Raw genomic sequence first — 25,109 nt, 5'->3', positions numbered from 1 at the left:
AAAAACCTCGGAAAGTTTCTCAGCATCTCCATAAAGGGCAGAGCCAATGACTTTAAGCAAATGGCATGAAGAGTGACTGAGTTACCTCTGATGTCATAGCCAGTTCCATCACCCAAGTGTCTCTCCCTGTTTTGAATCATGGGTTTCAAACATCCCCAAAAGCTTTCCCCCTGGTAATTCCAAAGCTCTTAACAAATCAATCCTAGGGAGAAATAAACAAATATGTAGAAGAGCAACAGGATATTTAGAGCATGGTTTTAATTAAAATTTTCATGTTTCCCTCTTGATGTCTTGTATGACCCATTAAATATATTGTTTAAATTCTCCATAAAAGTAAGTAATAATTGCATGCTAATCATCATTGTTTCCTCATTGTCCTTATTGTCAGGATCTCAAAACTCCCTAAAGAGGAGGGAGTTCAGAAGGCACTGAGACAGTCTTTCCTGATTTGGTGACACAGATCCATTGTAGCAAGCCCTTTTGGTGTTCCCTGTGCACAAACCCTGAGATAGCTTGTCTTCATAGTTCAGCACATAAGAAGACCCCTCCAGGGGAACATACGGAAGAAATATTCCCAAAGACACAAAAGACAAAACACTCAGGGATATCCAATCCCATACTCCTCCTAATGCCCCCACCTACTCCTTTCTTCTTCCTAAAAGCACTGCAGTGTTTGGCATGGGATATACTGTACGGTGATAGTCATCTTTCAAACACCAACAATGCAAATTTTGCTGCTTCTTGCTCCTGTGTACTGGTTTCAAGAAACTCTAGTTTTGATAAGGGCTTAGTGTATCCTTCAAGGATATTGAATTGCAGTTGCTGACTTTTCTCCCCTCTAGCTCAGTTGCACTATTTTTTTTTGCTGTGCTAACACTAATCCCCTTTTTAAAAAATCCTGTCATCCTTGTCTGTCTCTCTCCCTCTCTCCTTCTCCTCCTTTTCCTCTCCCCTCTTAATCCCTTCCTCCTTCCCTTCCCTCCCAACACATACACCCAAAATATATGTACATCTAGATATACATCTACATATAGATATCTATTTATCTGAAGCTTTAAAATATCACTTTCTTCTGTACTTAACAATATATAATGATTGGATCATGTAGGATCCTGTAAAAAAAAGTTACAAAATGTGAAACACTTACCAGTCTTAAAAAGCTGTACTACCTGTTAGCCTGCCCAAAGTGAATGTTGCATAGAAAACTCAATAAGTTTATTTAGCCATTCTGAGTTGTGATTAGTCTCAGGCAGTCTATCTAAACAGTTACCTGAAGCATTGCCAGCTCTCATTTATCATTCAGTAGATCCAGGGGAGCAGATGGTATGATGGAGGGTCATTGCAGCTCTATAGTATAGAGATGATGCCGAGCAAGCATTAGTGGAAGGAATTTAGCATGTTTAGCCTGGAGGAGAGCAGTCAGTCTTGAAGTATTTGAAGGGAAATCAAATGGAAAGGGGATTAGAATGTTCCCTTTGGCTTTCATAGGCAGAACTGGTAGCAATAATTAACCAGTGTAAGAGAGGCAAATTTTGGCTCAACATAAGGAATAACTTTCTTATACAATCAGGGTTATTCAGAAGTGGATAAAAAAATGGGTTCTTCTTTTCTAGAGATTTTAAAAGCAGACTTTGGGTGATTAGTTGTGGGAATGTTAGAGAGGAGATTCTTTGTTTATGTGTAGTTTGGACCACATGTGATTCTCAATTTGTTGATTACCTGGGTTCATTTACCTTTCTGTTACTTCCTGACATATTCTCTTGTTAAATGAGAAAAGTGCCAACTTTGTGCCTCTTTTTTTTTCCTTTGGAGAGAATGTTCCCCATCCCAGGGCATCCACAGGAATCCCAAGGTCATAGATCTAGGAGAGATCATCAGAGGCATTCTAGACCAGTTCCCTCCTTATACTCAAGGAACCTAAGGCCAAGGGAGGTTGTGACTTGCCCTAAGTCATACAGGTAGCAAATATCAGGAGTAGGATTTGAATCCAAGTCTTCTGACTCTAAAGCCTCAGGAGGTAGGATCAGGGTCCTCAACCATCAAACAGAATGGACAAGTCTCTCCATAGTTCTTCTAATCTGAGTTACCATTCCTGGTATCTTTGTTCTTCTAATGCCCCACAGTAGTTATGATCTGCTTATCAGACCTTACTCATTCTTGCAGATCATAATACTTTACTTTGAGGGAACTAGATGGTGCAGTGTCTAGAGCACCAGTGCAGGAGTCAGGAGGACCTGAGTTCAAATCTTACCTCAGACACTTGACACCCACTTAGCTGTGTGACCTTGGGCAAGTCACTTAACCCCAACTGCCTCTTTCTGGGTCATCTCCAGTCATCCTGATGAATATCTGGTCACTGGATCCAGATGGCTTTGGAGAAGTGAGGCTGGTGACCTGCACAGCCCTCCCTCACTCAAAACAAAGTCAAGTGCAAGTCATGTCATCGTTTCTCTGATGGCGTGGTCCTCTTCAACAATGAAAGATGAATGCACACAACACTTTACTTTAGTTAGGTACTGCCAATTAAGTACTCCCCCACATCAGGTTCAGCAGAGCTACATTGGGACTCATTCCTGGATAGATAGGAATCACATTGTAACTCTTGTATCAGAGGGCTCTCACAGCAAAAAAGAACTCAGGGTCACTTTGGGTAATCTCTCTCTCTCTCTCTCTCTCTCTCTCTCTCTCTCTTTCTCTCTGTCTCACACACGCACACACACTCTCACACACACACACACACACACACACACACACACACACACACACACACACACACACACACACACACCAATCTGGAAAATTACTGATGCTGCCCAGTGTGCTAACACCAACTCCCTTGACAAGCATATAGTTCACAAAGTTAACAAAGGAAAGTTTTATTGAAAGGTGGAAGAAAAAAAAAGTAGAATTCCCAGTAGAGTTCTTGGAATATGAAGCCCCCCTCGAATGAACAAACCAGCTGTCCGAAACACCTCTGGTGTGTGACTCTTAGGCCATGGGCTCCCAACAAGAACCTCCAGTCATTCCCAAGGGCATTGTAAAATTTTAGACATTGATCTCTAAAATAGCTTTTCTTGTAGTCAGATGTAGGCAACTCCCAGCAAGTGGTATCAGGCAGCACTCAATGGCAATGCCAAGATTTTTCCTAGAGCAAATTTTTTTTTCTATCCTCAGATGTCTGCAAAGGGGAATGCCTGTAGGGTCTCCCTGCCTGGTAGGAAGTGCAGCTTTTCTTTGCATCCCTGCTGAATGGTGACAGGACCAAATTATGGACTTCCCTTCCTTGTGGCTACTCACCCTGTTCTCACAAAAGTTTCCCAGAGAGCAGGACCATGCCACTCCCTTGTCTCCAAGAGAAGTCATGTCATCTAAGAAGAGGTTCAGGTATGATGACTACAGATTTCTATGTATTTTCTCCTTTAGATACCCGAAGGGAAGTTTCCCATCCAGTGGAACATTCCTTATTTGGTCCAGGAGTTGGCAAAGCAACTTAAATTTCTCCTGAATGCTCTCTTTTAAAAGAGGCAGTAGGACATATTGGAAGTAAACTGGACCCAGAATCAGGAAGACCTGGGTTCCCATGCTGCCTCTGACATCTCCTGACTGTGGAACCTTGTGTGAAACACTTAACTTTTCAGTGCCCCATACACCTCTCAAAGACACAGCATAAGTGGCAGGGACATTTTTCCTTATTGGAAATTCACTCTACCAATGAAATAATAGATCTGATTTTTAAAATCTTCTTTTAAATCCCTCATTCTTTGATTCTGTCCCCCCCGCCCCACCCCGAGTTTCTCTTCAGTCAGTTGGACAGCATCATTCAAATCATCTGAAATTGTTACTAGCCTTAGGGCTATTGCTACATATGGTAGGAGAGATGGGTAAAGAGGAGAAGTTTCTCCAAACCAGCTATATTATTAGAGCTGGAGGTCCAGAGCTGACTGAGTTATCAGTCTCTTGCCAAGCATCTGACCCAGTCTACTATTGTCTTCCCTTTCAACTTATGTGGTTCTTTTGGATCTTAACCATTTACTTGGTCTCCTGAATATTCACTCAACAGATCCCGAAACAAAGTCCACCTGATTCTCATTTATTTGTTTATCCTCTGACTTGTGTTCTTCTGGGTTACTTGACCTTGGGTCAAGTCTGACCTGCCTTCTATGTGCTCATCCACATCTCTGACCCATGTTACCCAGGTTGCCTAGTTCCCTAATCTAAGTTTCTGATCGCTGTTTCCCAATGCAGAAAGAGAACAATCTGCCTGGGAGTCAGTGAAATGAATATTGCCACTTGGCTTGCTTTTCTCTAGTTAATCAACATGGATTGCTTCCTATAGTCAGTAGGTAGGTAATTTTATTGTTGTTGCAGTACTGAGACATGACGAATAACTTACAAGGAGCATTTGACCATGGAATCCCAGAATAGCCATGCAAGAGCATTTATTCTCAGGGAGGACATGGGGCTGAGGAGTGAAAAATACATTGTTCAGTTTAGGGCAAGTCATAATTTGATAGATCCCAATATTTTTGAGCAACTGTTGACTCTTACTGAATCTGAGGTCTTCTCTAACCTCCTGATAATCTGTCTTTCAGCAAATATCAAATGAGGTGAATTGTGAAAGTTCAAGCACCGAAAAGAGAGACCTTGGCCGCCGTGTACAAACATCTTTGGGCACCATACAAACTGCCAAATTGACACCTCATTGCAGACGGCAAATAAAGTTAAATTAAGTGACTGAGGGGACTTTAACAAATTACCTATTCAAAATTGCTTTTGCAAAGCTTACCAAATTCATGGCAGCCCTGAAAGTATCTCCCTGCAAAAAAATTTTCCCCCTCTTGGTCTTGTGGCTGCTGCTGGAAAATTAGTAAAATCCACAGAATAACATTTGAACTTTTGCAAATGAGTAAACAGCCAAAATAAACAGCACTTCGGAAAAAACACACATTTTCTCTCTTTTAAGAGCAGGCTGTGCCTCAGCAAAATACCTTAAAAGTGAACTAAAAAGCTTTTAAAAAAATAAACAATTCTGCTTATGATCATAAATTGGGACCATATGGAGATGTGAAAGCTGCAAGAACAATCCATTTATGCTCTTTTCTCACTGCCTGCATTATTTGCATGCCACAGAGAATGCTTATATTAAGTTGAGTTCACTGAAGTCTTCAGTGACCCCCCAATAAGAATGAACTCTCTTCCTTCTGGGGCTTCTTAGGCAACATTGCAGAAAAAAAGAGAATGAAATGAAGAGCAATACTTGTTAATAAGCCACAGCTGAGAAGCAAATTCTCCTTTTCAATTTCCCATCATTTTACCTCAATTCATATTTCTCCTTTAAAGTGCCATATGGCCCCAGTGAATCTCAGTAGATCAGTGATATATACCAAAGTTGAAAATATGTGGTGGCATCCTTGTGAATGGTCAGTCATTGATAGAGCTATGTTGCAATTTGCCCTCTTGTTCGGCTTCCTGGCCTTAAGGGATGGTGAATATACAGACTACCCAGAGTAGATCTGTAGTCTGTTTTCTCCTAATCAACTTGATTTGTGCCATGGTGTCATGGGTAAGAGAATGTGGATGATCCGATGCCAGCCATCATCACTAAACAATTCAGGCACTGTTTGGCCACCAGTGTAGCATGGGCAATGATAGTTTCTTTAAAGGTGAAGGGTTACATTCTCATTGTCTCTTGTGATTATCACTTGTGTTTCTTATTCTATAGAAGTATGATGGCATAATGGACAGAAAACTGGGTGTAGAGTCTGGAAGACCTACGTTCAAATTCTGACACTCATACTGACTCTGGGCAAATCACTTATCCATCTTTGTACCTCGGGTTGCTCTCTATGACTTAGCTACTGAGTTATATAGTTAGGTTTCCATGCTGAAGATAATTCTTTTGTTATTTTCCCCAATAGCACTTAATGTCTGTACCACTTATCCAGCACTTACCTAACCAGTTAAAATTAGAAAGAAATTAGATCAGACCCCCAAAGTCAATTGGACTAATCATAGATGAGAACTTTAATTGAAATGGAAATGATGACCTCGGTGCCATTACAATATTAGGCCCCTCTTGGCTGCCACAATGCAGGAATTCTTGGAAACACCCAATACCAGGGCTCTGCTTATGAGGAGGGATATGGTAATTATTTGTAAAAGGATATGTCTTAGGATCATAGCATCATAGATTTGGAGTTATAAAGGCCCTTAGAGATTCCCTAATCCAACACTCTGATTTTACAGATTGAATATAGTCCTTAAAAATGAAAATTATTTCTTTGACATATGAATATGTGTTTACTGGAGATCAAGTCAGAAAGCTTTAAATCGAACTAACAAAATAATAAAAGGATAAGGGTATAGAGAAAAACACAATAAGTGAGTTTCCTAATTTTTTCTTCCCATTAGCTTAGTTTCTACACAGATATATAAGGTATTTGTGCTAATTTTGGAAAGCATTTGCACATATTTGAACTCCATAGACAATCATAAACTTCATGCTAACCAGTCTTTTCAACCTTTTGAGAAAAGCTACATAATAAAGGAGGACTAATTTATGTTTTTTCTCCTCTTCCTTCTCCTCCTTCTCTCTCCCTCCTCTCCATCCTTCCCCCTCTCTCTTTCTCCTCTCCCCTTTCCTTCCTTCCTTCCCTTTTCTCTCTCTCTTTCCTCTCCCTTCTTTCCTTCCCCTTCTTCCTTTCTCTTTCCCTCTCCTCTCTCTCTCTTTCCCTCCCCTCTCTCTCTCCTCTTTCTCTTTCCCTCCCTCCCCTTCTCTCTCTGTCCCTCTTTCCTTTTTCCTTCTTCCTTCCCCCACTCTCTTCAGTTGGGGTTCTAATGTGTAATGAGAATCCTAAAGAAGGAATGAAGAGACATAAGGGACCAGAAAATCCGAAAAGTGTCTTATCAGCATTTGAATCTTTGGGAAGTGGTTGTACTTTTTGAAAGAGTGGGTGGATGTATTCAAATCAGATACTGCCATATAAACTTCAAGGTCAAGTTTGAAGTTTCTTAGAATATTATGTCCTAAGGAGGCCCTCTCATGCTTACTTTTTTTCCCCTTTGGCTCTTCCCTGGATCGTAGGTTCTGTTTCCTTACTACTACCTCCTACAATCTTTATCTTCCTTCAATTGACCATTCAACACCATTTATTTTTTTGAAATAGATGGTTATTGATATTTTTTTATTTTACCTTGCCTAGGCTTCTTCTCCCTCTCCTACCCAGAGTCATCTCTTCTAACAAAGAAATTTTTTAAAAAGAAAAAGAGGAGGAAGAGGAAAAAAGTTCAGCAAAACTAATTTTGCATTTAGAAAAATCTGACATTATAAGCATGTTCCATGCCAGAGGTGTCAAACATGAACCTGTGGGCCTCATGCAGCTGGAGTGCAGCCTGAACCAGATTAAAATGTAATTCAGAAATGTTTAACAAAACAAATAAAAATAGAGTGAAACATAGATAATGTTACTGTATGGTTTTCTAAGTGAATATTCAGCCTGCAGAGATCCTGACATACAGTTTAGTTCTACTTCTATTTCAATTTGACATTTTGACATTCTATCCTCCCCAGCACAAAAGAATGGGAAGAGATGTCTTTTCTTGGGGGGGGGGGGTCAAGATCAATAATTATTTATGAAATTTTCAGCCTGCAGTTTCTCCTATATCTATCTTAGTTTTGAGTGTTTGTTTCCATGTTGTGGTCCATTGGATTGTAAGCTCTTGAGAACAGGGACTGTCTTTTGCCTTTCTTTGTATCCCTAGTGCTTGGGGCAGCTAGGTGGTGCAGTGTCTAGAGGTGGTGCAGGAGTCAGGAGGGCCTGAGTTCAAATCTCACCTCAGGCACTTGACACTCACTAGCTGTGTGACCTTGGGCAAGTCACTTAACCCCAATTACCTCATCTTGGGTCATCTCCAGTCATCCTTATGAATATCTGGTCATTGGATCCATATGGCTCTGGAGGAGAAGTGAGACCTGCACAGCCCTCCCTCACTCAAAACAAAGTCAAGTGCAAGTCATATCATCATTTCTGTGATGGCATGGTCTTCTTCGGCAATGAAGGACAAACACACACACCAATCCCTAGTGCTTAGCATATTGCCTAGAATATAATAGGAGCTTAATAAATGCAAAATAACTGATTGATGACTCCTCTGTGCCAGGCATTGTGACTCATGCCATGGGTGTAAAGACAGTAAAACAGTCCCTACATTTAAGGAGTTTACATTCTAATAGAGGATACTGCATGTATATAGACAGGCATCTGCAAAACCCATAGAAAACACATACAAGGAAAGGAAGGCATGAGCAGGTGGGGTGGAAGGGGATGGAGTTGGGCACTAGGAAAGTCCTCTTGCAGAAGGTGGTGCCTGAACTGAGTCTTAAAAGCAACCAGGGATTTGAAGCAGGGGTTATGAGGACGGATGTCATCCATTGATTCACTTCTTAAAGAGGGCTCTTATAACCTCACTCAAAGTGTGAACCTGAAAAGGCCTCAGCCTAAAAGGGCCAGGGTCCCCAGGGTCTCCCATTGCATTCTGGGCCATCTCCAGTCATCTTGATGAATATCTGGTCACTGGACCCAGATGGCTCAGGAGAAGAAAGTGAGGTTGGTGACCTTGCACATTTCTCCCTCACTCAAATCCAGGTCAACTGCAAGTCATGTCATCAATCCCTGATGTCATGGTCTCCTTCAAAAAAGGACAAACACAACAACAATGAGGAGGGAATGTATCCCAGCCAGCGCTTAGGCATGGATACAGACAAGAAAGGATATTGAAAGTAAGGAGCAACAAGAGACAGCCAGACTGATAGAATGCAAAGTATGTAGAGAGGGAGTAATATATAGCAATGGGTCATGTTCAGCACAATTCAGGTGTCACCTCCTATACTTGGCCCTTGGAAAATCATCCCAGGTGTCTATGTTCTCTCCCTCTTGAGATGACCTTCTCTATAGTTTGTATTGACTTATCTCTGTGCTTGTGATACTCTGCCCCTTCACATACACACATACACACAAGTAAAATATAATTAAATATAATTAAAATATAATGTCTTTGAATTTACATTTTAGGCACAGTGCTTTGCATTCAATATATGCTTGTTGATCAGCTGATGGAAAGAAGATAAGGATTTTCATGAGGAGGCAGAATCCAAATCCTAGGGAAAGGAGCCCTGTTAAGAGAGCAAAGAAGGCAAGCATGAGAGGGCTTTGTAAAGATACAGTGTTGCTACATCCTTAATAAATGTTTATTGAATTGAATGGAATTGCTGTCACCCATCTCATATCTCCTTTGATTATTTATTGCTTTTTGGGTTTTTGAAAGATGAAAGTTGCCTCGGATTCCTTGAGCATAAGACTTCTCCTTTCTCTTAATTCAGATCCTTTTTTTCTGTCCCTTGGGTATCTCAGGCTGGCACCCTCTGCCCACTAGCAAGGATATTTGGGAAGTGCCATGGGTGGGTGCGGGCTCAAGGAGCTGGCTTTAATAACCCATATGATTTCTTGAGCTTTTTAGACCATAATAGAAATGGTATACCCAGGATGGTTGGAAGAATGAAGGAAGGGGCTGTATTTTTAGTGCCTGCTGTTTGTGGGTAACATAACTGAAAACTGTTGGATCTTTTCCCCTTTAGCTGAATGGCTGGTATTCAGGAGCTTGCACCCACTCTCTGCCAGGCTGCCCTCATGGAACTCCCTTTTTATGATGTGGGTGACTGGTTACTTGGCACCTGCCTGTCCCACTACAATTCTTCATTATTGTCCAGCACTGATGTCCAGTCATCCAGCCCAACTGGCAGCCTTGGTGTCATTGGGTTATAGCAGAGAGGGTTTATTGATGAGACTTGACTGGCGGGCTGGCTGTGAGCTTGTCAGGGCGTTACCACATTGTGAGTGAAAGTCTGCAGGCTAGGGGCTGGGTCTGGATGCTGCAAACCTGCTGGCATGGAGCTGGCATTCAGACATTAATGAACGACAGTAGCAAGAATAATGGCCAGGGTCCCATCCTAGAAGGATTCTGCCAATGCCTCCCGAGAATGAGGACTTGGCTTCAGTCGCTCTGAATCTTCATGGTGAGTTGTTGTAAGGAGAATTGTTTTAGGAGACTAAGCCCCCTGGATCTCTTGAGCCCACTCTCATTTTGGGAGATCTCATTTTACCAATGGACACTCTGGGGCTCTAACCATTCTTTGGAAGTGGAAAACAAAGTAAGAAGATGCTTGTAGGGCCCTATTATGCTTGTGCTGGGCATCACTACCTGATCACAGGCAAATTATCTAACCTCTGTGGGCCATAGTTTTCTCATCTGTAAATCGGGGATACTAGCCCTACATACTTCTTTGGAATGGTGCAGGTTTTCTTGCTAGTGTGCTCATGTTGTTCCTTTTGCCTTGACTCTCTACCAACCCCACTCCTTCTGCCCCAAACTCTCTTGATCCAGTTCTATCCATACTTCAAACCGCAGTTCAGATGTCATCTACTCCATGAAGCCTTCCCTGATGTCCAGTCAGAAGTCATCACTCTCACTTCTGAACTCCCAAAGTACTCTATCTTTAGTTGCACTCTTGTATTCTAATAATGATATTTATTAAACAATAACTTGCTAAGCACCTACTATGTGCACAGGGCTGAGTTAGGCACTGAGTTATATAGACAAATAATGTCCATAACTGATACCACACAGACTTTTAATAAGTGCTTGTTGAATGAATAAAATGACTAGCATGGTTTTACAAAGTACACTATGAACATTAGTTAGTAAGTCAGTCACATTTCTTAAGCACCTTCTATCTGCCAGGCACTGTGCTAAGCACTGGGAGTATAAAAAGAGGCAAAAGATAGTGCCTCCCTCATGGATTGGCAGCTAGTTGTCATAATCTGATAGAGCACTGGAGTCAGGAAGACTCATCTTCTTGAGTTCAAATCTGAACTCAGATATTTACAAGCTGTGTGGCCCTGGGCAAATCACTTAACCTCTGTTTGCTTCAGTTTCTTCATCTGTAAAATGAGCTGGTAAAGGGAAAGGCAAACCACTCCAGTATCTTTGCCAACAAAACCCCACATGGGGTCATGAAGAGTTGGATAGGACTGAACAAAAACAAACCCTGTAGGAGCTCATTGTCTAATGGGATCATCTCATGATTTCATTTGATCTTTACAACAGCCCTATGAGGAAGGTTCTAGTAATATCCCCATTTTACAGATGAGGAAGAGGAGGGTCAGAGATGTTTTGACTCACCTGGGGTCATACAAGATAAGACTCAAACCCAAGTTGCTCTTAATACCAAGTTGAAGGCATTGTCCTCCATCGTGATTCTCTAGATATCCTGTGCTATGGTTACTTGTGTATTTCCTTATCTTTACTAGTGAGAAAGCTTCATGAAGGCAGGACATTTTTCTTTTGCACTACTTTGGGAGGAAACTAGATGACTCAGTGGATAATAGAGCATTGGGTCTGGAATCAGAAGATCTGAATTCAAATCTGGCCTCAGACACTTTCTAGCTGTTTGATCCTGGGCAAGTCACTTAATCTCTGTTTGTCATAATCCACTGGCGAAAAAAATGGCAAACCGCTCCAGTATTTTTGCCAAGAAAACCCCATGGACAGTATGGTTCACATGAAGAGCTTGACAGGACTGAATGAACAGCAATGACAAACTGCCTTGGACAGATTAAGAAATTGATAATGTATGTGTTGTTTTTCAATGAAGTAAGTCAAAATCAAAAATGTGGAAACATTTTGCAAAAACTGAAAACACTGTATAACTAGAAGAATTGCAAAATAAAGAGAGAGTAGAGCTCAGCATTACTACCTTTTTTCACTTCCTCCTTTATAGGCTGGTAGGGGGCTATAGTGTCCTTATAGAGATTACTTGGGCTTTCATAAAACACAGTCCTCAGGGCTTCACATATCCCTAGAAATGAATGGACTTGTGAATAGTGTCCTTTCTATACTGTATGTTCCTGTTAGAAGCTCTAAATTAGAAAGGGGAAGGTGGTCACATTAACAGAAGTTGTAACTTCCCACCTAACAGAGATCCAGTAACAAAAATAGTTAGTATTTATCAAGCATCTTAAAATTTCCTAGCATTTTGCAAATATTATCTTACGTTTCCTTACAGCAACTCTGAGAGGCCGGTGTTATTACTGTTATTGCTACCATTATACAGATGAGAAACTGTGACTTGCCCAGGGTCATATATCTAGTAAATGTCTATCTAAGGCTGGATTTGAACTCAGATCTTCCTGACTCCAGGTCCAGCATTTTATCCACTGAGCATCACAGGATGGGTCCATGTAGTATAGAGGCAAATGGCTTAGCCCTCTCAATGATCCAGGTGGTTAATACTCATGACCCAATCTCTTATTGTATTGAAAGTTGTACAAAAATTTGACCACCAACTAATGACTTTTTTTTTTTTTAGCCATAGCAATTTATGAAACTGTTTGCCAACGGTTGGAGAGATGATCATTATCAGTGGGGGGTGTATTTACACTAAATAAAATCTTGATTCCTTAAAATATTGATATAGGATAATGATTGATACTATTCTGCTTACCTCATAGAGTTATTTTAAGGATGTGAAGAAAACAATGAAAAAATATTTATTGCTATACAATGGGTTTGCCCTTCGTTCCCGAAGAAGACCATGCCATCAGAGAAATAATGACATGACTTGCACTTGACTTTGTTTTGAGTGAGGGAGGGCTGTGCAGGTCACCAGCCTCACTTCTCCTCCAGAGCCATCTGAATCCAGTAACTAGATATTCATCAGGATGACTGGAGATGACCCAGAATGAGGCAGTTGGGGTTAAGTGACTTGCCCAAGGTCACACAGCTAGTGAGTGTCAAGTGTCTGAGGTGAGATTTGAACTCAGATCCTCCTGACTCCTGCACTGGTGCTCTATCCACTGCATCACCTACCTGCCCCTACAGATAGTAAGTAACTTGCCCAAAGAAACAAAAGTACTAGGTAGCTTAAGAGACATTTAAACTCAGGTCTTCTGATTCCAAATGCCCTACTCTTTTCACTACATCATTCTGCCTGCTTTTACTTCCTTCAAATCCAGTTCTGACATTATCCTTTCCATGAAGTCTCAAGTGATTTTTCCCTTCTTGAATCTCTGTCTGGATCTCTCCTAGGAATGAATCCCAACACTAATTTGGATCAAAGGGGGGAGGGGGGAGGGAGCATTTCTTAGGTGCCTACTATGTTTCAGAAATTATAAGGGCTTTACAAATGTTATCTCATTTGATCCTCACAACAACAGTGCGAAGTAGGTGCTATTATTATTCCCATTTTAAAACTCACAAAATGGAGGAAGATAGAGGTCAAATGACTTGTCTAGGGATACACAATTAATATCTGAGGCCAAATTTGAACTCAGGTCTTCCTGACTCCAGACCCAATGCTCCATCTACCTAGCGGCCTGATTATTACATCTGAAAGGGGCTTAATAACAATTCCAATCCTATTTTACAGAAGAGAAAACTGAGGTAAATGAAGTGATTTCCCTGTGGTCACACAGGTAATGAGTAGCCCAGCTAGATTTTGAATTCATGTCTTTGACAAAAAAACTAGCGCTCTTTCTATTAAACTAATCGACTGTGGAAACGAAGACTCATGAGGAAAGACTAAATTAAATAATATTGTTTATCCTGAGGAAGAAAATAACAAACGATGATTTATGGTTTTTATGAAGGTAGGCCAAAGAGAAATGGGATTTAGTTGGAGCACCAAGGATTTTATCTACCTAGAGAACAATGATCCAAAAGGTGGGTGAAGGAGGCTCTTGGGATCTTTTTCTCTTGATGTGTTTCAGGTTAGATCAACTTTCATTTGCCTTTGGTATTTTAAGTGTGTGCTCATTGGGAAGCAAGGGAAGAGGTGGTATGGCTTCTTAGAGGCCTTTTCTATTTACAATGTAAGGTTTGTAAGGATGAACCTGAGTCATCAAGACCAAGATTAAATTGTATTGTCTTCTCTTGCTTAAGAAGGCAGAGAAAAGATCCCTTTGCCTCTCAATCAATGATTTTATTAATACAACACAAAATCTCTAAGTTTGTGGAAGATGTGGTATAGAATCAGTTGGGGCTGGTCCAGAAAAAGTTTTCTGAGAGAATAGGACTTGTTTTGGTTTTCAAAAGGCATCAGGAGAGGAGTGTGCTGCTAAAAGTTTAATTAATAATTGGCTCTCCAGAAAAAAAACCATACAAACAATACACTAAATTTAATCTGTATTTTTTAAAAAAGAAGTTTTTACTGATGTCTTCTGTTTTGTACATCATCCTAGTTATCTCAGGTATCCTTCTCTTTTATTCAAGTCCTCTTTGATCTTTGTAATTTTGTTACATTCACTCAATTTTTCCATTTACGTTGTTGTGGTTACTGTGTATGTTGTTTTCTTGATTCTGTATCAGTTCCTGTTGATCTTCCCAGGCTTCAATGTATTTATCACACTTATCATTTCTTACAGCATAATAATAGTTCGTTACTACAATTCTCCAATGAATGGTCATCTACTTTGTTTCCAATTCTTTGCTATCACAAAAAGTGCTGCTGTAAATATTTTGGTGTTTTTGGGGAGTTTTCTTCTTATTAATGGCTTCCTTAGCATATAAATCCAATAATGGAGTCTTTGGTTCAAAGAGCATGGACACTGTAGTCACTTTACTTGCATTATTCCAAATTGCTTTCCAAAATGGTTGTATTATTTCACAGCTCCACCAACAATGTGTTAGTATACCTGTCATTACACAGCCTCTCCAGCATTGATTATTGTCATTTTTGTCATCTTTGTCAATTTAATCTACATTATTAGCATTTTCTAACACTTTCGTCTAAATTATCTACAGAACAATAAATCAAGCTGTGAATAATATTTGCCAATTTGCAAAGTATACATATTCACACTGATAATTTAACATTCATCTCTCAAAAGCCTATTTAAACTGGCTCCAGCACATCCTTGAAGAGGGAACACAGTCTTGTTGAGAAGTAAGTGTCTATTTTTCTGGGCTCCTTATCTACATCCATCTGAGGATGTTTTGTATTCCTTACAGGTGGTGCCCATGAAGGTCTGCAGCATTTGGGTCCTTATGGTAACATCCCTAACATTGTGGCTGAACTGACTGGTGACAACATCCCCAAGGACTTCAGTGAGGACCAGGGCTATCCAGATCCTCCAAATCCCTGCCCCATTGGAAAAACAGGTAATGGGCAAGCATACTGATGTGTTCCCAGGGAGAAATAGATTTGAGATTGTAAGCAATTGAAACTTAAAAGTGCTAATGGTAAGCATTGAGAATTACTAACAGTTCAATTCTACTGGGTAGCCCTGTGTTAGAAAGTGAAGAGGCCAAGTGAATTTAATTTGGCATACGTATATCAGTCATGAGGCCCAGATATATAAAATTATTTTGCCAATATTTTCTCTCACTCTCCCTCTCCCATTGTTCAGTCATGTCAGACTCTTCTTGACTGTTCATGAGGTTTTCTTGGCAAACATACTTACGTGATTTACCATTTTGTTCTCCAGTGGATTAAAGCAGAGGTTAAGTGACTTGCCCAGGGTCACACAGTTAAGAAGTATCTAAAGTTAGATTTGAAGTGGTCTTCCTGACTCCAGGACCAGTGCTCTGTCCACTGAGCTATCTAGCCGTCCCTCTTTTAGCTGCCCTCAATTATCTCCCCATTCTCCTTAACTTAAAAAGAAATCTTCATCACCCCCTCCCTCCAAATTCTTCCAAAATATCTTTCCCTTTTCCCACATAAGACACAGACAACTCAAGATTATCTACTCTCAGGATTATCCACACCCATTCATTTCTCCTACTTTCCCCCCGCAACTACCAGCCTTAGCATCCAGTTAGCCCCTCCCTTTGCAGGAGGTGGGGGCGGTGGGAGGAGCAAAATGCCAACAATTTAAGATCTATTAGACTGTAAATTTTTGGGGACAGGAATTGTCTTTTGCCTCTTTTTGTACCCCAGCCCTTGGCACAATGCCTGACACATGGTAAGTGCTTAATACATGTTTATTGATTGATTGATCTATGTAGAGCTGGAAGGGACCTCAGGGCCCATGTAATTGACTTCATTTTCTAGATGAGGACATTGAAACAGTGAAAGTGACTTGCTCAAATTCGTACATGTGGCACCACAGAGATACAAAATGGTTTCAATTCCATCATCTCACTGAATATTTATTATTATTGCTATCCTAATGTAATAGATAGGAGACGAGGCTCATCTAAGATCATATAGTAAATAGAAGAGTAGGACTGTAGACTCTGGTATTCTTCCTACTGGTCCTCTTTGAGAACAAAGGACAAACAAGATTTTTTCTGTCACACCACAGCACTTCTCTGAATTTAGTGTGGTAGAGTGGAAAGAGACATAGCTTTGGAGTCAGAGGACCTAGGTTCAAATTCAGCCTTATACATCCTTGGGTAAAGCCACTTCAATTCTGTGGACTGTGGTTTTCTCCTCTATAAAATGAGGGGGTTGGATGAGATGGCTTCTGATGCCCCTCCAGTTTATAGATCTGTGATTTTATTTGCCCAATATAGATTAAGCAAAAAATCCAACTGTCAGTTCGAATACATTTTAACAGTTCTGATAAAAAAATCAGAAATGGAAGCCTGCTAAAATATTTTGAAATATTTCAGTTTAACTCCTTCCTTTCCCTCTCTGCTTTCTCCCCTCAGGTCTTCATACACTGTTTCTATGGATAATAGTGAGAGGCCTAGCATACTAGTATTTCCTATTAAAGTTGTCCTGGACCATGTTCCTCATAACTGTCATTCTTCTTAAGACATGGTAATTTCTTAATTACCAGAATAGGCTTGCATCCTGATAGACCAATGATAGGATTGGTAGCCCTGGCCTGAGGACCCCTCTGCCCCTACTTTCAGGCTCTGTTTAAAGGGAGACCTTTGTTTTTAAGCTATCACTCAGTGACTAAGGATAGAATTCCCCATTTCCTTTTCTCTGCTTTTTAACGTAACATGCAAAGAGCTACCACCTGCTATTTCTAACTCAATTTAGGATAAAATGTTTTGTCTACATATGGACCGAGTTGGAACCCAGTTTAATCTGGTCACCTGCTAGGGTTCATCACTTTCAGGGACAAATCTGTACTTTCAATAACTCATGGATTGTGTGAAAAGGAATCCAGAGTTGGGCAGGGAGGCTGAGCGTTAGGTTCTAATAGGGTATCAACATGCCTGAATACAGCTAACCTTGTTTCTTGGTGGTGCAAATTCCTCATTATTGAAATAATTGATTTCACTGATGTTTGGTGTTATTTCAAGCATGACAGAGAGATCAGGAAAAAGTCTCAGGGATTCCATAGGGGATGTTGAGGAGTAGACTTTGGACTTTGCTGCCTCATGAAAATCCCTTCTGGGCTAGAGCTACTAGAGAAGGTACTGAGATGGTGCAGCAATCATATGTCCTGGAAAATCTAGGAAGGAAAGAAAGTGTACTTTTAACAAGACTTTACAAAAGGAATATCTTCTATCAGACCATGTGTCTTGGGTTTTTGTTGTTGTTGTTGTTAAAAAACATGGTCACTGTAACTAACGAGAATCTAAGTGATTGCGTGTGGCAAAGCAATGTGGGTCTGCCGGCGCAGTGAAAAATTAGATTTGAAAATAGGATTGCAGGAAGACCTGAATCACTGCATGGCTCAGATCATTTCAGCCACATATTATTTGCTTGTATAATTTTAGATTCAGGGAGAGGAAAGACCTGTACCAAGTTTAAGGAACAACATTCCCCAGGGGCAGCTGGCTGGATTGATTAGACACAGCAGAGGGCCTTATTCAGGTATTTAGAAGGAGTGAGTTCAGAGTGAAACATTTTGGGTTTGAATCCTCCCCATCCCTTCCATGTCTCCAAATTCTACCCATCTTTCAAGGCTCGGCTCAAGTTTTACATGCTTCACAAAGTATCAAATCCTCAGTCTGGCATTTAGACTCACTTTAGTCTGGCTCTCAACTACCTTTCTAGGCTTATTTCATAATATTCCCCCTCAAATACTCTCCTTTCTGGGCAAATTGGCCTGGTGTATGACATTCTGGCTTTCACCTCTGTACCTCTGCTCTGGTGGTCTGCCATGTGTGGAATGTTCTCCCTCCCTTCCTCTGCTTTGTAGGATCCCTAGCTTGCTACAAAGCACAACTTAAGGGCCACTTTTTACGTGAGGACTTTCTTGACCGTCACTGCAGTTGTTAGAACTCTCTGCATCTTGAAATTGCTTTGTATTTCCTTTCCTTTTCCTTGTCCTCCTTCTGTCCTTCCCCCAATGGAATATAAGTTCCTTGAATAAAGGAAATGTTTAGTTTTTTTCTTGGCATCCCTAATACCTAGTAGAGTGGTCTGCACATAGAAGGCATTTAACAAATGTTTCTTGAACTAAATTTATAGTACATAGATCTCTTTTTCTGAATTTCTCAGTTTCTTATTCCTTGTATTCTCATTTCGGACTTAATCATATACTTCTTTATGTTATTTTTTCATGATAAATGAGTTGAATTCTACATGTATCATTGAAAGGTTACTATGTGTAAGGCCTTGCTAGAAGAGGGTTATGTGACACATTCACTTTTGATCTGTGAACGGAAGAGGGGAACACAAGTACTGAAGTCATAGTAATTCAAATAAGTCAAGTCAGCAAGTATTTATGTTCCGGTCATGTGGAAAAAAAAATGACTAAGACACAACTCCGGTTCTCAAGAAACAGTTCTGATGGACATTCTCAAAAAAAATTAGGAAAACAATACAAAGTGTTATCAACAGAATGTAAGCTTTATGTTCCCTGTTAGTCTTTGCATATGTAGCACATTGCCTGGTCTAAAGTTGGTACATAATAAACGTTTATTCGTTGTTTGATATCATTCGGTGCTAGACTGTATGGTATAGACCATAAATATGGATGTCCGAGAAGGAAGAGGTCAGTATGGGCTATGGTATAAGCCCCAAGTCTCAGCTTTTAGACCTCCATGCATCCAATATACTATTCTGGAAATTTAGTTTTTAATTTAAGGAAAATTTATCCTTTAATTCTCTCAATTTGCTTTCTGCGTCATTGTGGAAATGTAGGGAAATCCTCATCTATGTTGTTTCCTGGCCACAGAGATAATATATTAAATTCTGTGGTTGGTATCTCAATTATCTGACTCCTACTCCTACGTTCTCATGACCCCAGTGGGCTCCCACCCTTCAGCATCACCCAGGAAATCACTTCCAGTAAAGAATTAGAATCCACTCCACAAAGTTATCATCCAAAAAATGTGTCTGAGCACCTATTTTTACTATAATCTTCTCCATTCCTACCAGCGTGACATACTGATGGTTGCAGATGTAGGGGTTAGATAACGTTCCCAGTCAGGAGATCTGAACACTGAGCAGATGCAGTAGAGCTGCATTAGAGATCTTTTGGTATGCTAATGACTTCCACATTAGGTTCATACTGTGGAGAGGCCTTGTGTGCGTTTCAGACTGCCTTCTGGAAAGACTTGGAAATACTCCAAGAAACGAGACACAGGACATACCTGGCTGATTGTAAATAGGCGCGCATTTTCAGCACTTATTTGATGTCTCATCAGTCTTTTGAAAACTGGTCTTCACTCCTCCCCTCAGCTTCCCATGCAACGCAGACTCCTTATGTTCTTTTCTGGTTGTCTAAGGCACATAAAAGATAGGCAGAATGAATCATCTCCAGAGAATCGTAAGATCCAGAGGGGCTTTGGAGAGTGCTGAGGCTAAGGAAACTTTGTCCTCCTCTTAGCAAGGAGGGGATGGAGTATAGATGTGAAATGAGGAATATATAACATGGAAAATATGTTAATTTATTTGACTGGACGTATTTGTTACAAGGGAGAGTTCCATGGAGGGAAGTCCTTGAGGGGTGATAGTGATGTTTTAAAAAGGCATCAATAAAACATTTACAAAAAGGAAAAACGATTTTGAAGACACTGTTTCTGAATGATAGTGTGGTCTAGTTAGAGAGTTGACCTTTGATTTAGTAAGACCTGAGTTCAAGTCTTGCCTTAGACCCCAGATTAGTAAACAGATATACCATACCCACTGAATATAGAATGGGTGTGTGTTAGACTAATGTCTGCCCAAGCCTGTTGCTTAACCACTGAGTGCCTCAGGCAGCTCCCACAGAGGATGTCATTCTACATCCTTGGAAGGAATGTCCAGGTTAGGCACTGCCCTACCAAGATGAAACCACAGATCTGAACCGAAAATTCAAACAAGAAAATCAGAGCCTATAGCACCAGTCATGCTGGAACAGCCATTAGCCCAACACACTCACACACACACACACACACACACACACACACACACACACACTCACACTCACACATACACACACCCCTCTGTTCAGTGACTATGGTGTGTGTGTGTGTATGTGTGTGTCCATGTTGTTTATTAATGCAGGAGCACATTAAAAATATGCGAACTGTACTGATTATACAAAATACACAGCATTTCCTCCTCCCCCTCCTCCGAAGGAATGCGTATCTCATATTAGAACTATAATTAGCCCAAACTTCGCCTGAGACAAATTTAGTTTGTGGGTGGGTGAGTGAAGTGAGGTCAGGAGAGGATTGTGGATGTGGTTATGTCCTGGGCCTCCAGAGATCTAGGAGGTAAATCAAGCTACTGAGGGTCATCAGCAGGGGAGGGAGGAATCACACTTTATCTCCTATCAGTGCCCTGGGACAGAGTCTCATTTGGCCTCATGCTGAATACAATTGTGCCCAATATATAGGAATTAACTAAGGTTTATTAAGTACTTACTGTAAGATATTTATTATATAACATTATTTATCAAATAATTTAGTGTATTTACATAAAATATATTTTATATGTAAAATAAATTGATGTCGCACTTTTCTCTAAGGAGCAAAACTGCATTTATTTTAAAATACTATATAGAATATTATATTATAAATATATACATTATTAAACAAATTAACATTGTGTTTAAAATACAATTATTCTATTTTATGTTACATAAAAAATAATATGATAATATTGAACCTTTCTCTAAGGAGCACAAGGTATTTCCAAAAATCTAGGCACAAACTTCACCGTATCCCTCTGAAGTAACTAGAGGGAAGTAGCCACCATCATTTTCAGTTTCCAGATGGAGAAGAGGCCCAGAGAGGGAAAGTGATTTGCCTGAGGTCACAAAGTGAGTCAAAAGGAAGCAGGAATAGATACCTGGGATGCAGATGGGAATGTGATTCTGACCTTCAGTGGCCTGCCTTGTTCCTATTTACCTTTACCCATGGGGGCATGCATAAGTTGCTTGGCTTTTCTCAAAGACTTCTGGCTGTTTGCAGTAGATGATGGATGTCTGGAAAACTCCCCTGACACTGCAGAGTTCAGCCGAGAGTTCCAGCTGCATCAACACCTTTTTGATCCTGAACACGACTATCCTGGCTTGGGCAAATGGGTGAGTTCAACTTTAATTACTACCAATCATAGTTACTACTTATATAATGTTTTAAAATTTGCAGAGTACTTTCTGTACATCATCTCAGCTGAGCCTCAGAGCAAACCTGTGGAGTAGGTACTACAGTTAATATTATTCCCATTTGACAGTTGAGGAAACTAAGGTTCAGAGAGGTGAAATGATTGCCTACGGTTGTACTGCTAGTAGATATCAGAGGTAAGATTTGAAAGCAGGTCTTCCGGACTCCAAGTCCAGCACTCTCTTTACTGTCCTATCCTGTGTCTATATTTTCCAGACTCATTTATTGAAGGTGCTAAAGTAGAGCTAAATTAGAGAGGAAATTTGGGAGGGGAAGACTGTTTAGGAACAGATTTATTAAAAGCCTAGGACAGGGAAGGGCCTTGAACAATTCCTCGATGATGTCATCCTTCCTGGCAGCTTCTTGACAATTGTATAGAATTAGTAGGTAAGGATTTAAAGTAATGTAGATGAATATTTTGTTGACTAAGCATGGATAAACATGTTACTCTCTGGAATCTGGTTCTGGGTTATTTGTGTCATTTACCATGGTGTAATACATAGAAAATAGGAAATAAGGTTTTTTAAGTATGGATATATTCTTAAAATTAAGTTAATTCAATAAGTATTAAGTCCATACTGTGTTTTTTTAAACTTTTTTCTTCGCACAGAAGAATTATAGTTAATAGAAGAAACTATGAGAAAAAAACAAAGCAAAAGAGAAAAGGGTTTGCTTCACCCTGAAGTCCAGCTCCATCGTTCCTTCTCTGGATGTGGATGGAATTTTCCATCAAGAGTCCTTTGGAGACGTTTTAGGTCGTTGTGTTGCTGAGAAGGGCTAAGTCTATCAGAAACAGTCCTTGCACACTGTGGCTGTTACTGTGTATAATGTTCTCCTGGTTCTGCTCACTTCACTCAGCATCAGTTCATGTAAATCTTTCCAAGTTTTTCTGAGGTCCCCCTGTTCATCATTTCTTATAGCACAGTAGTATTCCATTGCATTCATATACCACAATTTGTTCAGCCATTCCCCAATTGATGGGCATTCCCTCGATTTCCAGTTCTTGGCCACCACAAAAAGAGCTGCTATAAATATTTTTGTACATGTGGGCATAATGTGTTTTTGAAACAGACATTTTGTTATATAACTTTCATCTAATATGGATGGCTTCCTTTTGAGGGAGTGAGTTTCTTGTCACTGCAGGTGTTAGAGGATTTTTTCCTGGAGTTTGTTCCCACATCACTGGGTCTGGAGGGCAGGGATCCAGCTCTCAGACTCTAGTCTGGATGTATTCCCATCCAGAAGCTTGTTGTCATGTGTGGAGACACAGCTTACTCTGCCCTATGACACTTGAACCATTGGGAAAAAAACTGACAGTGTCTTAGCCCTCCATTACTAGGAGGTGGGAAGACTGCTCCTGATACCAGAATTGTTGGTTCAGCATCTGCTCCTCCCTATCTCAGTACTCAGGAGGATCAACAGGCATTATGCGAGATATATAAATCTATCTATCTATCTATCTATCTATCTATCTATCTATCTATCTATCTATCTATCTATCTATCTCCCTTCTACCTTTACCTCCTCCTCCATGGTATTATCATAGAATCTCAGAGTTGGAAGGGATCTCGGAAATCATCTAGTACAAGCCACAGCTGAAGGTAAATTCCTGGTACAACATACCCAAGAAGTGGTCTCACAGCTTTTGCCTGAAAACCACTAATAATGGAAAACTCATTACTTCCTTAGGCAGTCCATTCCACTTTTTGATGGTGCTAACTAACAAGCTTCTTCCCCCGATACATGAAGGCCAAATTTGTCTCCTTGCAATTTGTACTCATTGCTTATAGTTCTATCCCCCTTCAGGGCGGGGAGAGGTTTAGCAAAACAAGCAATTATAATAAATAGCTAACACTTCTATAGCACGTTAAGGGTAATGAACATCCGAGGAATGAAGGATTGGAATTCATCCTTCCCAATTCCAAGTCCAGTGTTCTCTCCACTGTGGCACTTAGTGGTCTAATCCTTCTTCCACATGACAACTCTTTGGATACTTGAAGTCAATGATCATATTTATCTTCCATTTTCTCTTCCCCAGGTTAAACATCCCTAGTTCTTCCAACCAATCTTCATGTGACATGAGCTCAAGACTCTTCACCATCCTGGTTATCTTCCTGTGGATATTTTCCCACATATCAAAGTGCTTCCTAAAATATGACTCCCAGAAGGGAACACAATACTCCAGATGTGGCCAGACAGAGTGGAATATAGTAATATTACTTCCCTCATCCTTGTCATTATTCTTCTCTTAATGCAGGCTAGGATTGCCTTAGCTTTCTTGCCTGCTATATCTCATTTTTGACTCATTGAACTTTTGGTCCATTAAACTACCTAGATCATTTGCAGATGACACTCTCCTCTATCTTACATTTTAGAAGTTGATTTTATGAACCCAATTGCAAGGCTTTATATTTACCTATATTATATTTAATGTTATTACATTTGCCATTCTCTCTATTAGAGACTAGGTGGACCCTATCTGCCATCATTGTAGGACTCTGGAGAGTGATTGCATCTACTCCTCTTGGTTGCTTCAATTATCAGCCTTATGCTGATGGTTTCTTAATGAAATTTATGTATCTAACCCTAATGCCTAAATTCCACTCTGACCCTGATAGCTGCCTGCTTGATGTCACCTAGCTTTCCTAATGGCATCTCAAACTCGGGATTTCCAAAACAGAATTGATCATTTTGATCCTTGTTCTTGACCTGTTTCCAAACTTCTCTGTTTCTGTTGAGGACATTGTCATTCCCCAAGTCACCCAGGTGTCATCTTAGACTTATTCTTGTCTTTCACCAATCTTATCAGTCACCAAACTTGTCAATATTCCCTCTACATCATCTCTCATATCCTTCTCCTTCTCTTTACTCAAATAGCCACTACCTTAGTTCAGACCCTTAGCATCTCTTAGCTGGACTATTATATTAGCATCCTAACTGGTCCTAACATTGATTTCATCCTCACCTCTCTTCAATTCATTCTTCACACAGCGGGAAAAACAATTTTCTGCAGACACAGGTACACCTTTCCCTCAACGCCAATTCTGCTCCAAAATCCTTGGTGACACTGCATTGACTATAAGATGAATTATAAACTCCTCATCCTAGCATTTAAAGCCCTTTAAAATCTTGAGTCAACCTACCTTTCCTGAATTATTTCATATCACCTACTTTTGTTACAACTTAGGCAGCTAGATGGTGCAGTGGGTAAAGTGCTAGACCTGGAGTATGGAAGACCTGAATTCAAATGTGATCTTGCACGTTTATTAGCTATGTGACTCTGAACAAGCCACTTAACTTCTGCCAGCCTCAGTTTCCTCAGCTGTAAAATGGATTTAACAATAGCACCTACCTCCCAGGATTCTTGTAAGCTCAAATGAGCTGTTTATAAAGTACCTAGCACAGTGCCTGGCACATATTAGATGTTTAATAAATGCATTTTTCATTCTCTCCTTCCTTAATTGTCCTACTGTTCCCCTCAGTCAGCATTCCATGAGGACTTGTGTTCAAAACTGAACTCTGCTACTTACTACCTGTGTGACTTTGGGTGAGTC

At 40.3% G+C, this 25,109-nt stretch overlaps 1 protein-coding gene and 1 long non-coding RNA gene across 2 annotated transcripts in view; both read left to right on the top strand.

Annotated features, from left to right (window-relative positions):
- Positions 1–25,109, top strand: part of LOC140514461 (uncharacterized) — a 65,792-nt gene that overhangs the window by 27,943 nt on the left and 12,740 nt on the right. The window contains 2 exon segments of the mRNA XM_072624895.1: positions 15,064–15,213; positions 21,364–21,476. Coding sequence (XP_072480996.1) covers positions 15,064–15,213; positions 21,364–21,476 — 263 coding nt within the window.
- On the top strand, positions 3,393–6,285 carry LOC140514488 (uncharacterized). Its single transcript, XR_011970702.1, has 2 exons — positions 3,393–4,343; positions 4,593–6,285. It is a non-coding gene; the product is annotated as an uncharacterized lncRNA (long non-coding RNA).

Source organism: Notamacropus eugenii, chromosome 7 (genome assembly GCF_028372415.1).
Source record: "Notamacropus eugenii isolate mMacEug1 chromosome 7, mMacEug1.pri_v2, whole genome shotgun sequence".
In the NCBI taxonomy this organism is placed as follows: Eukaryota; Metazoa; Chordata; class Mammalia; order Diprotodontia; family Macropodidae; genus Notamacropus; species Notamacropus eugenii.
This window is presented reverse-complemented; position numbering and strand designations above follow the sequence as displayed.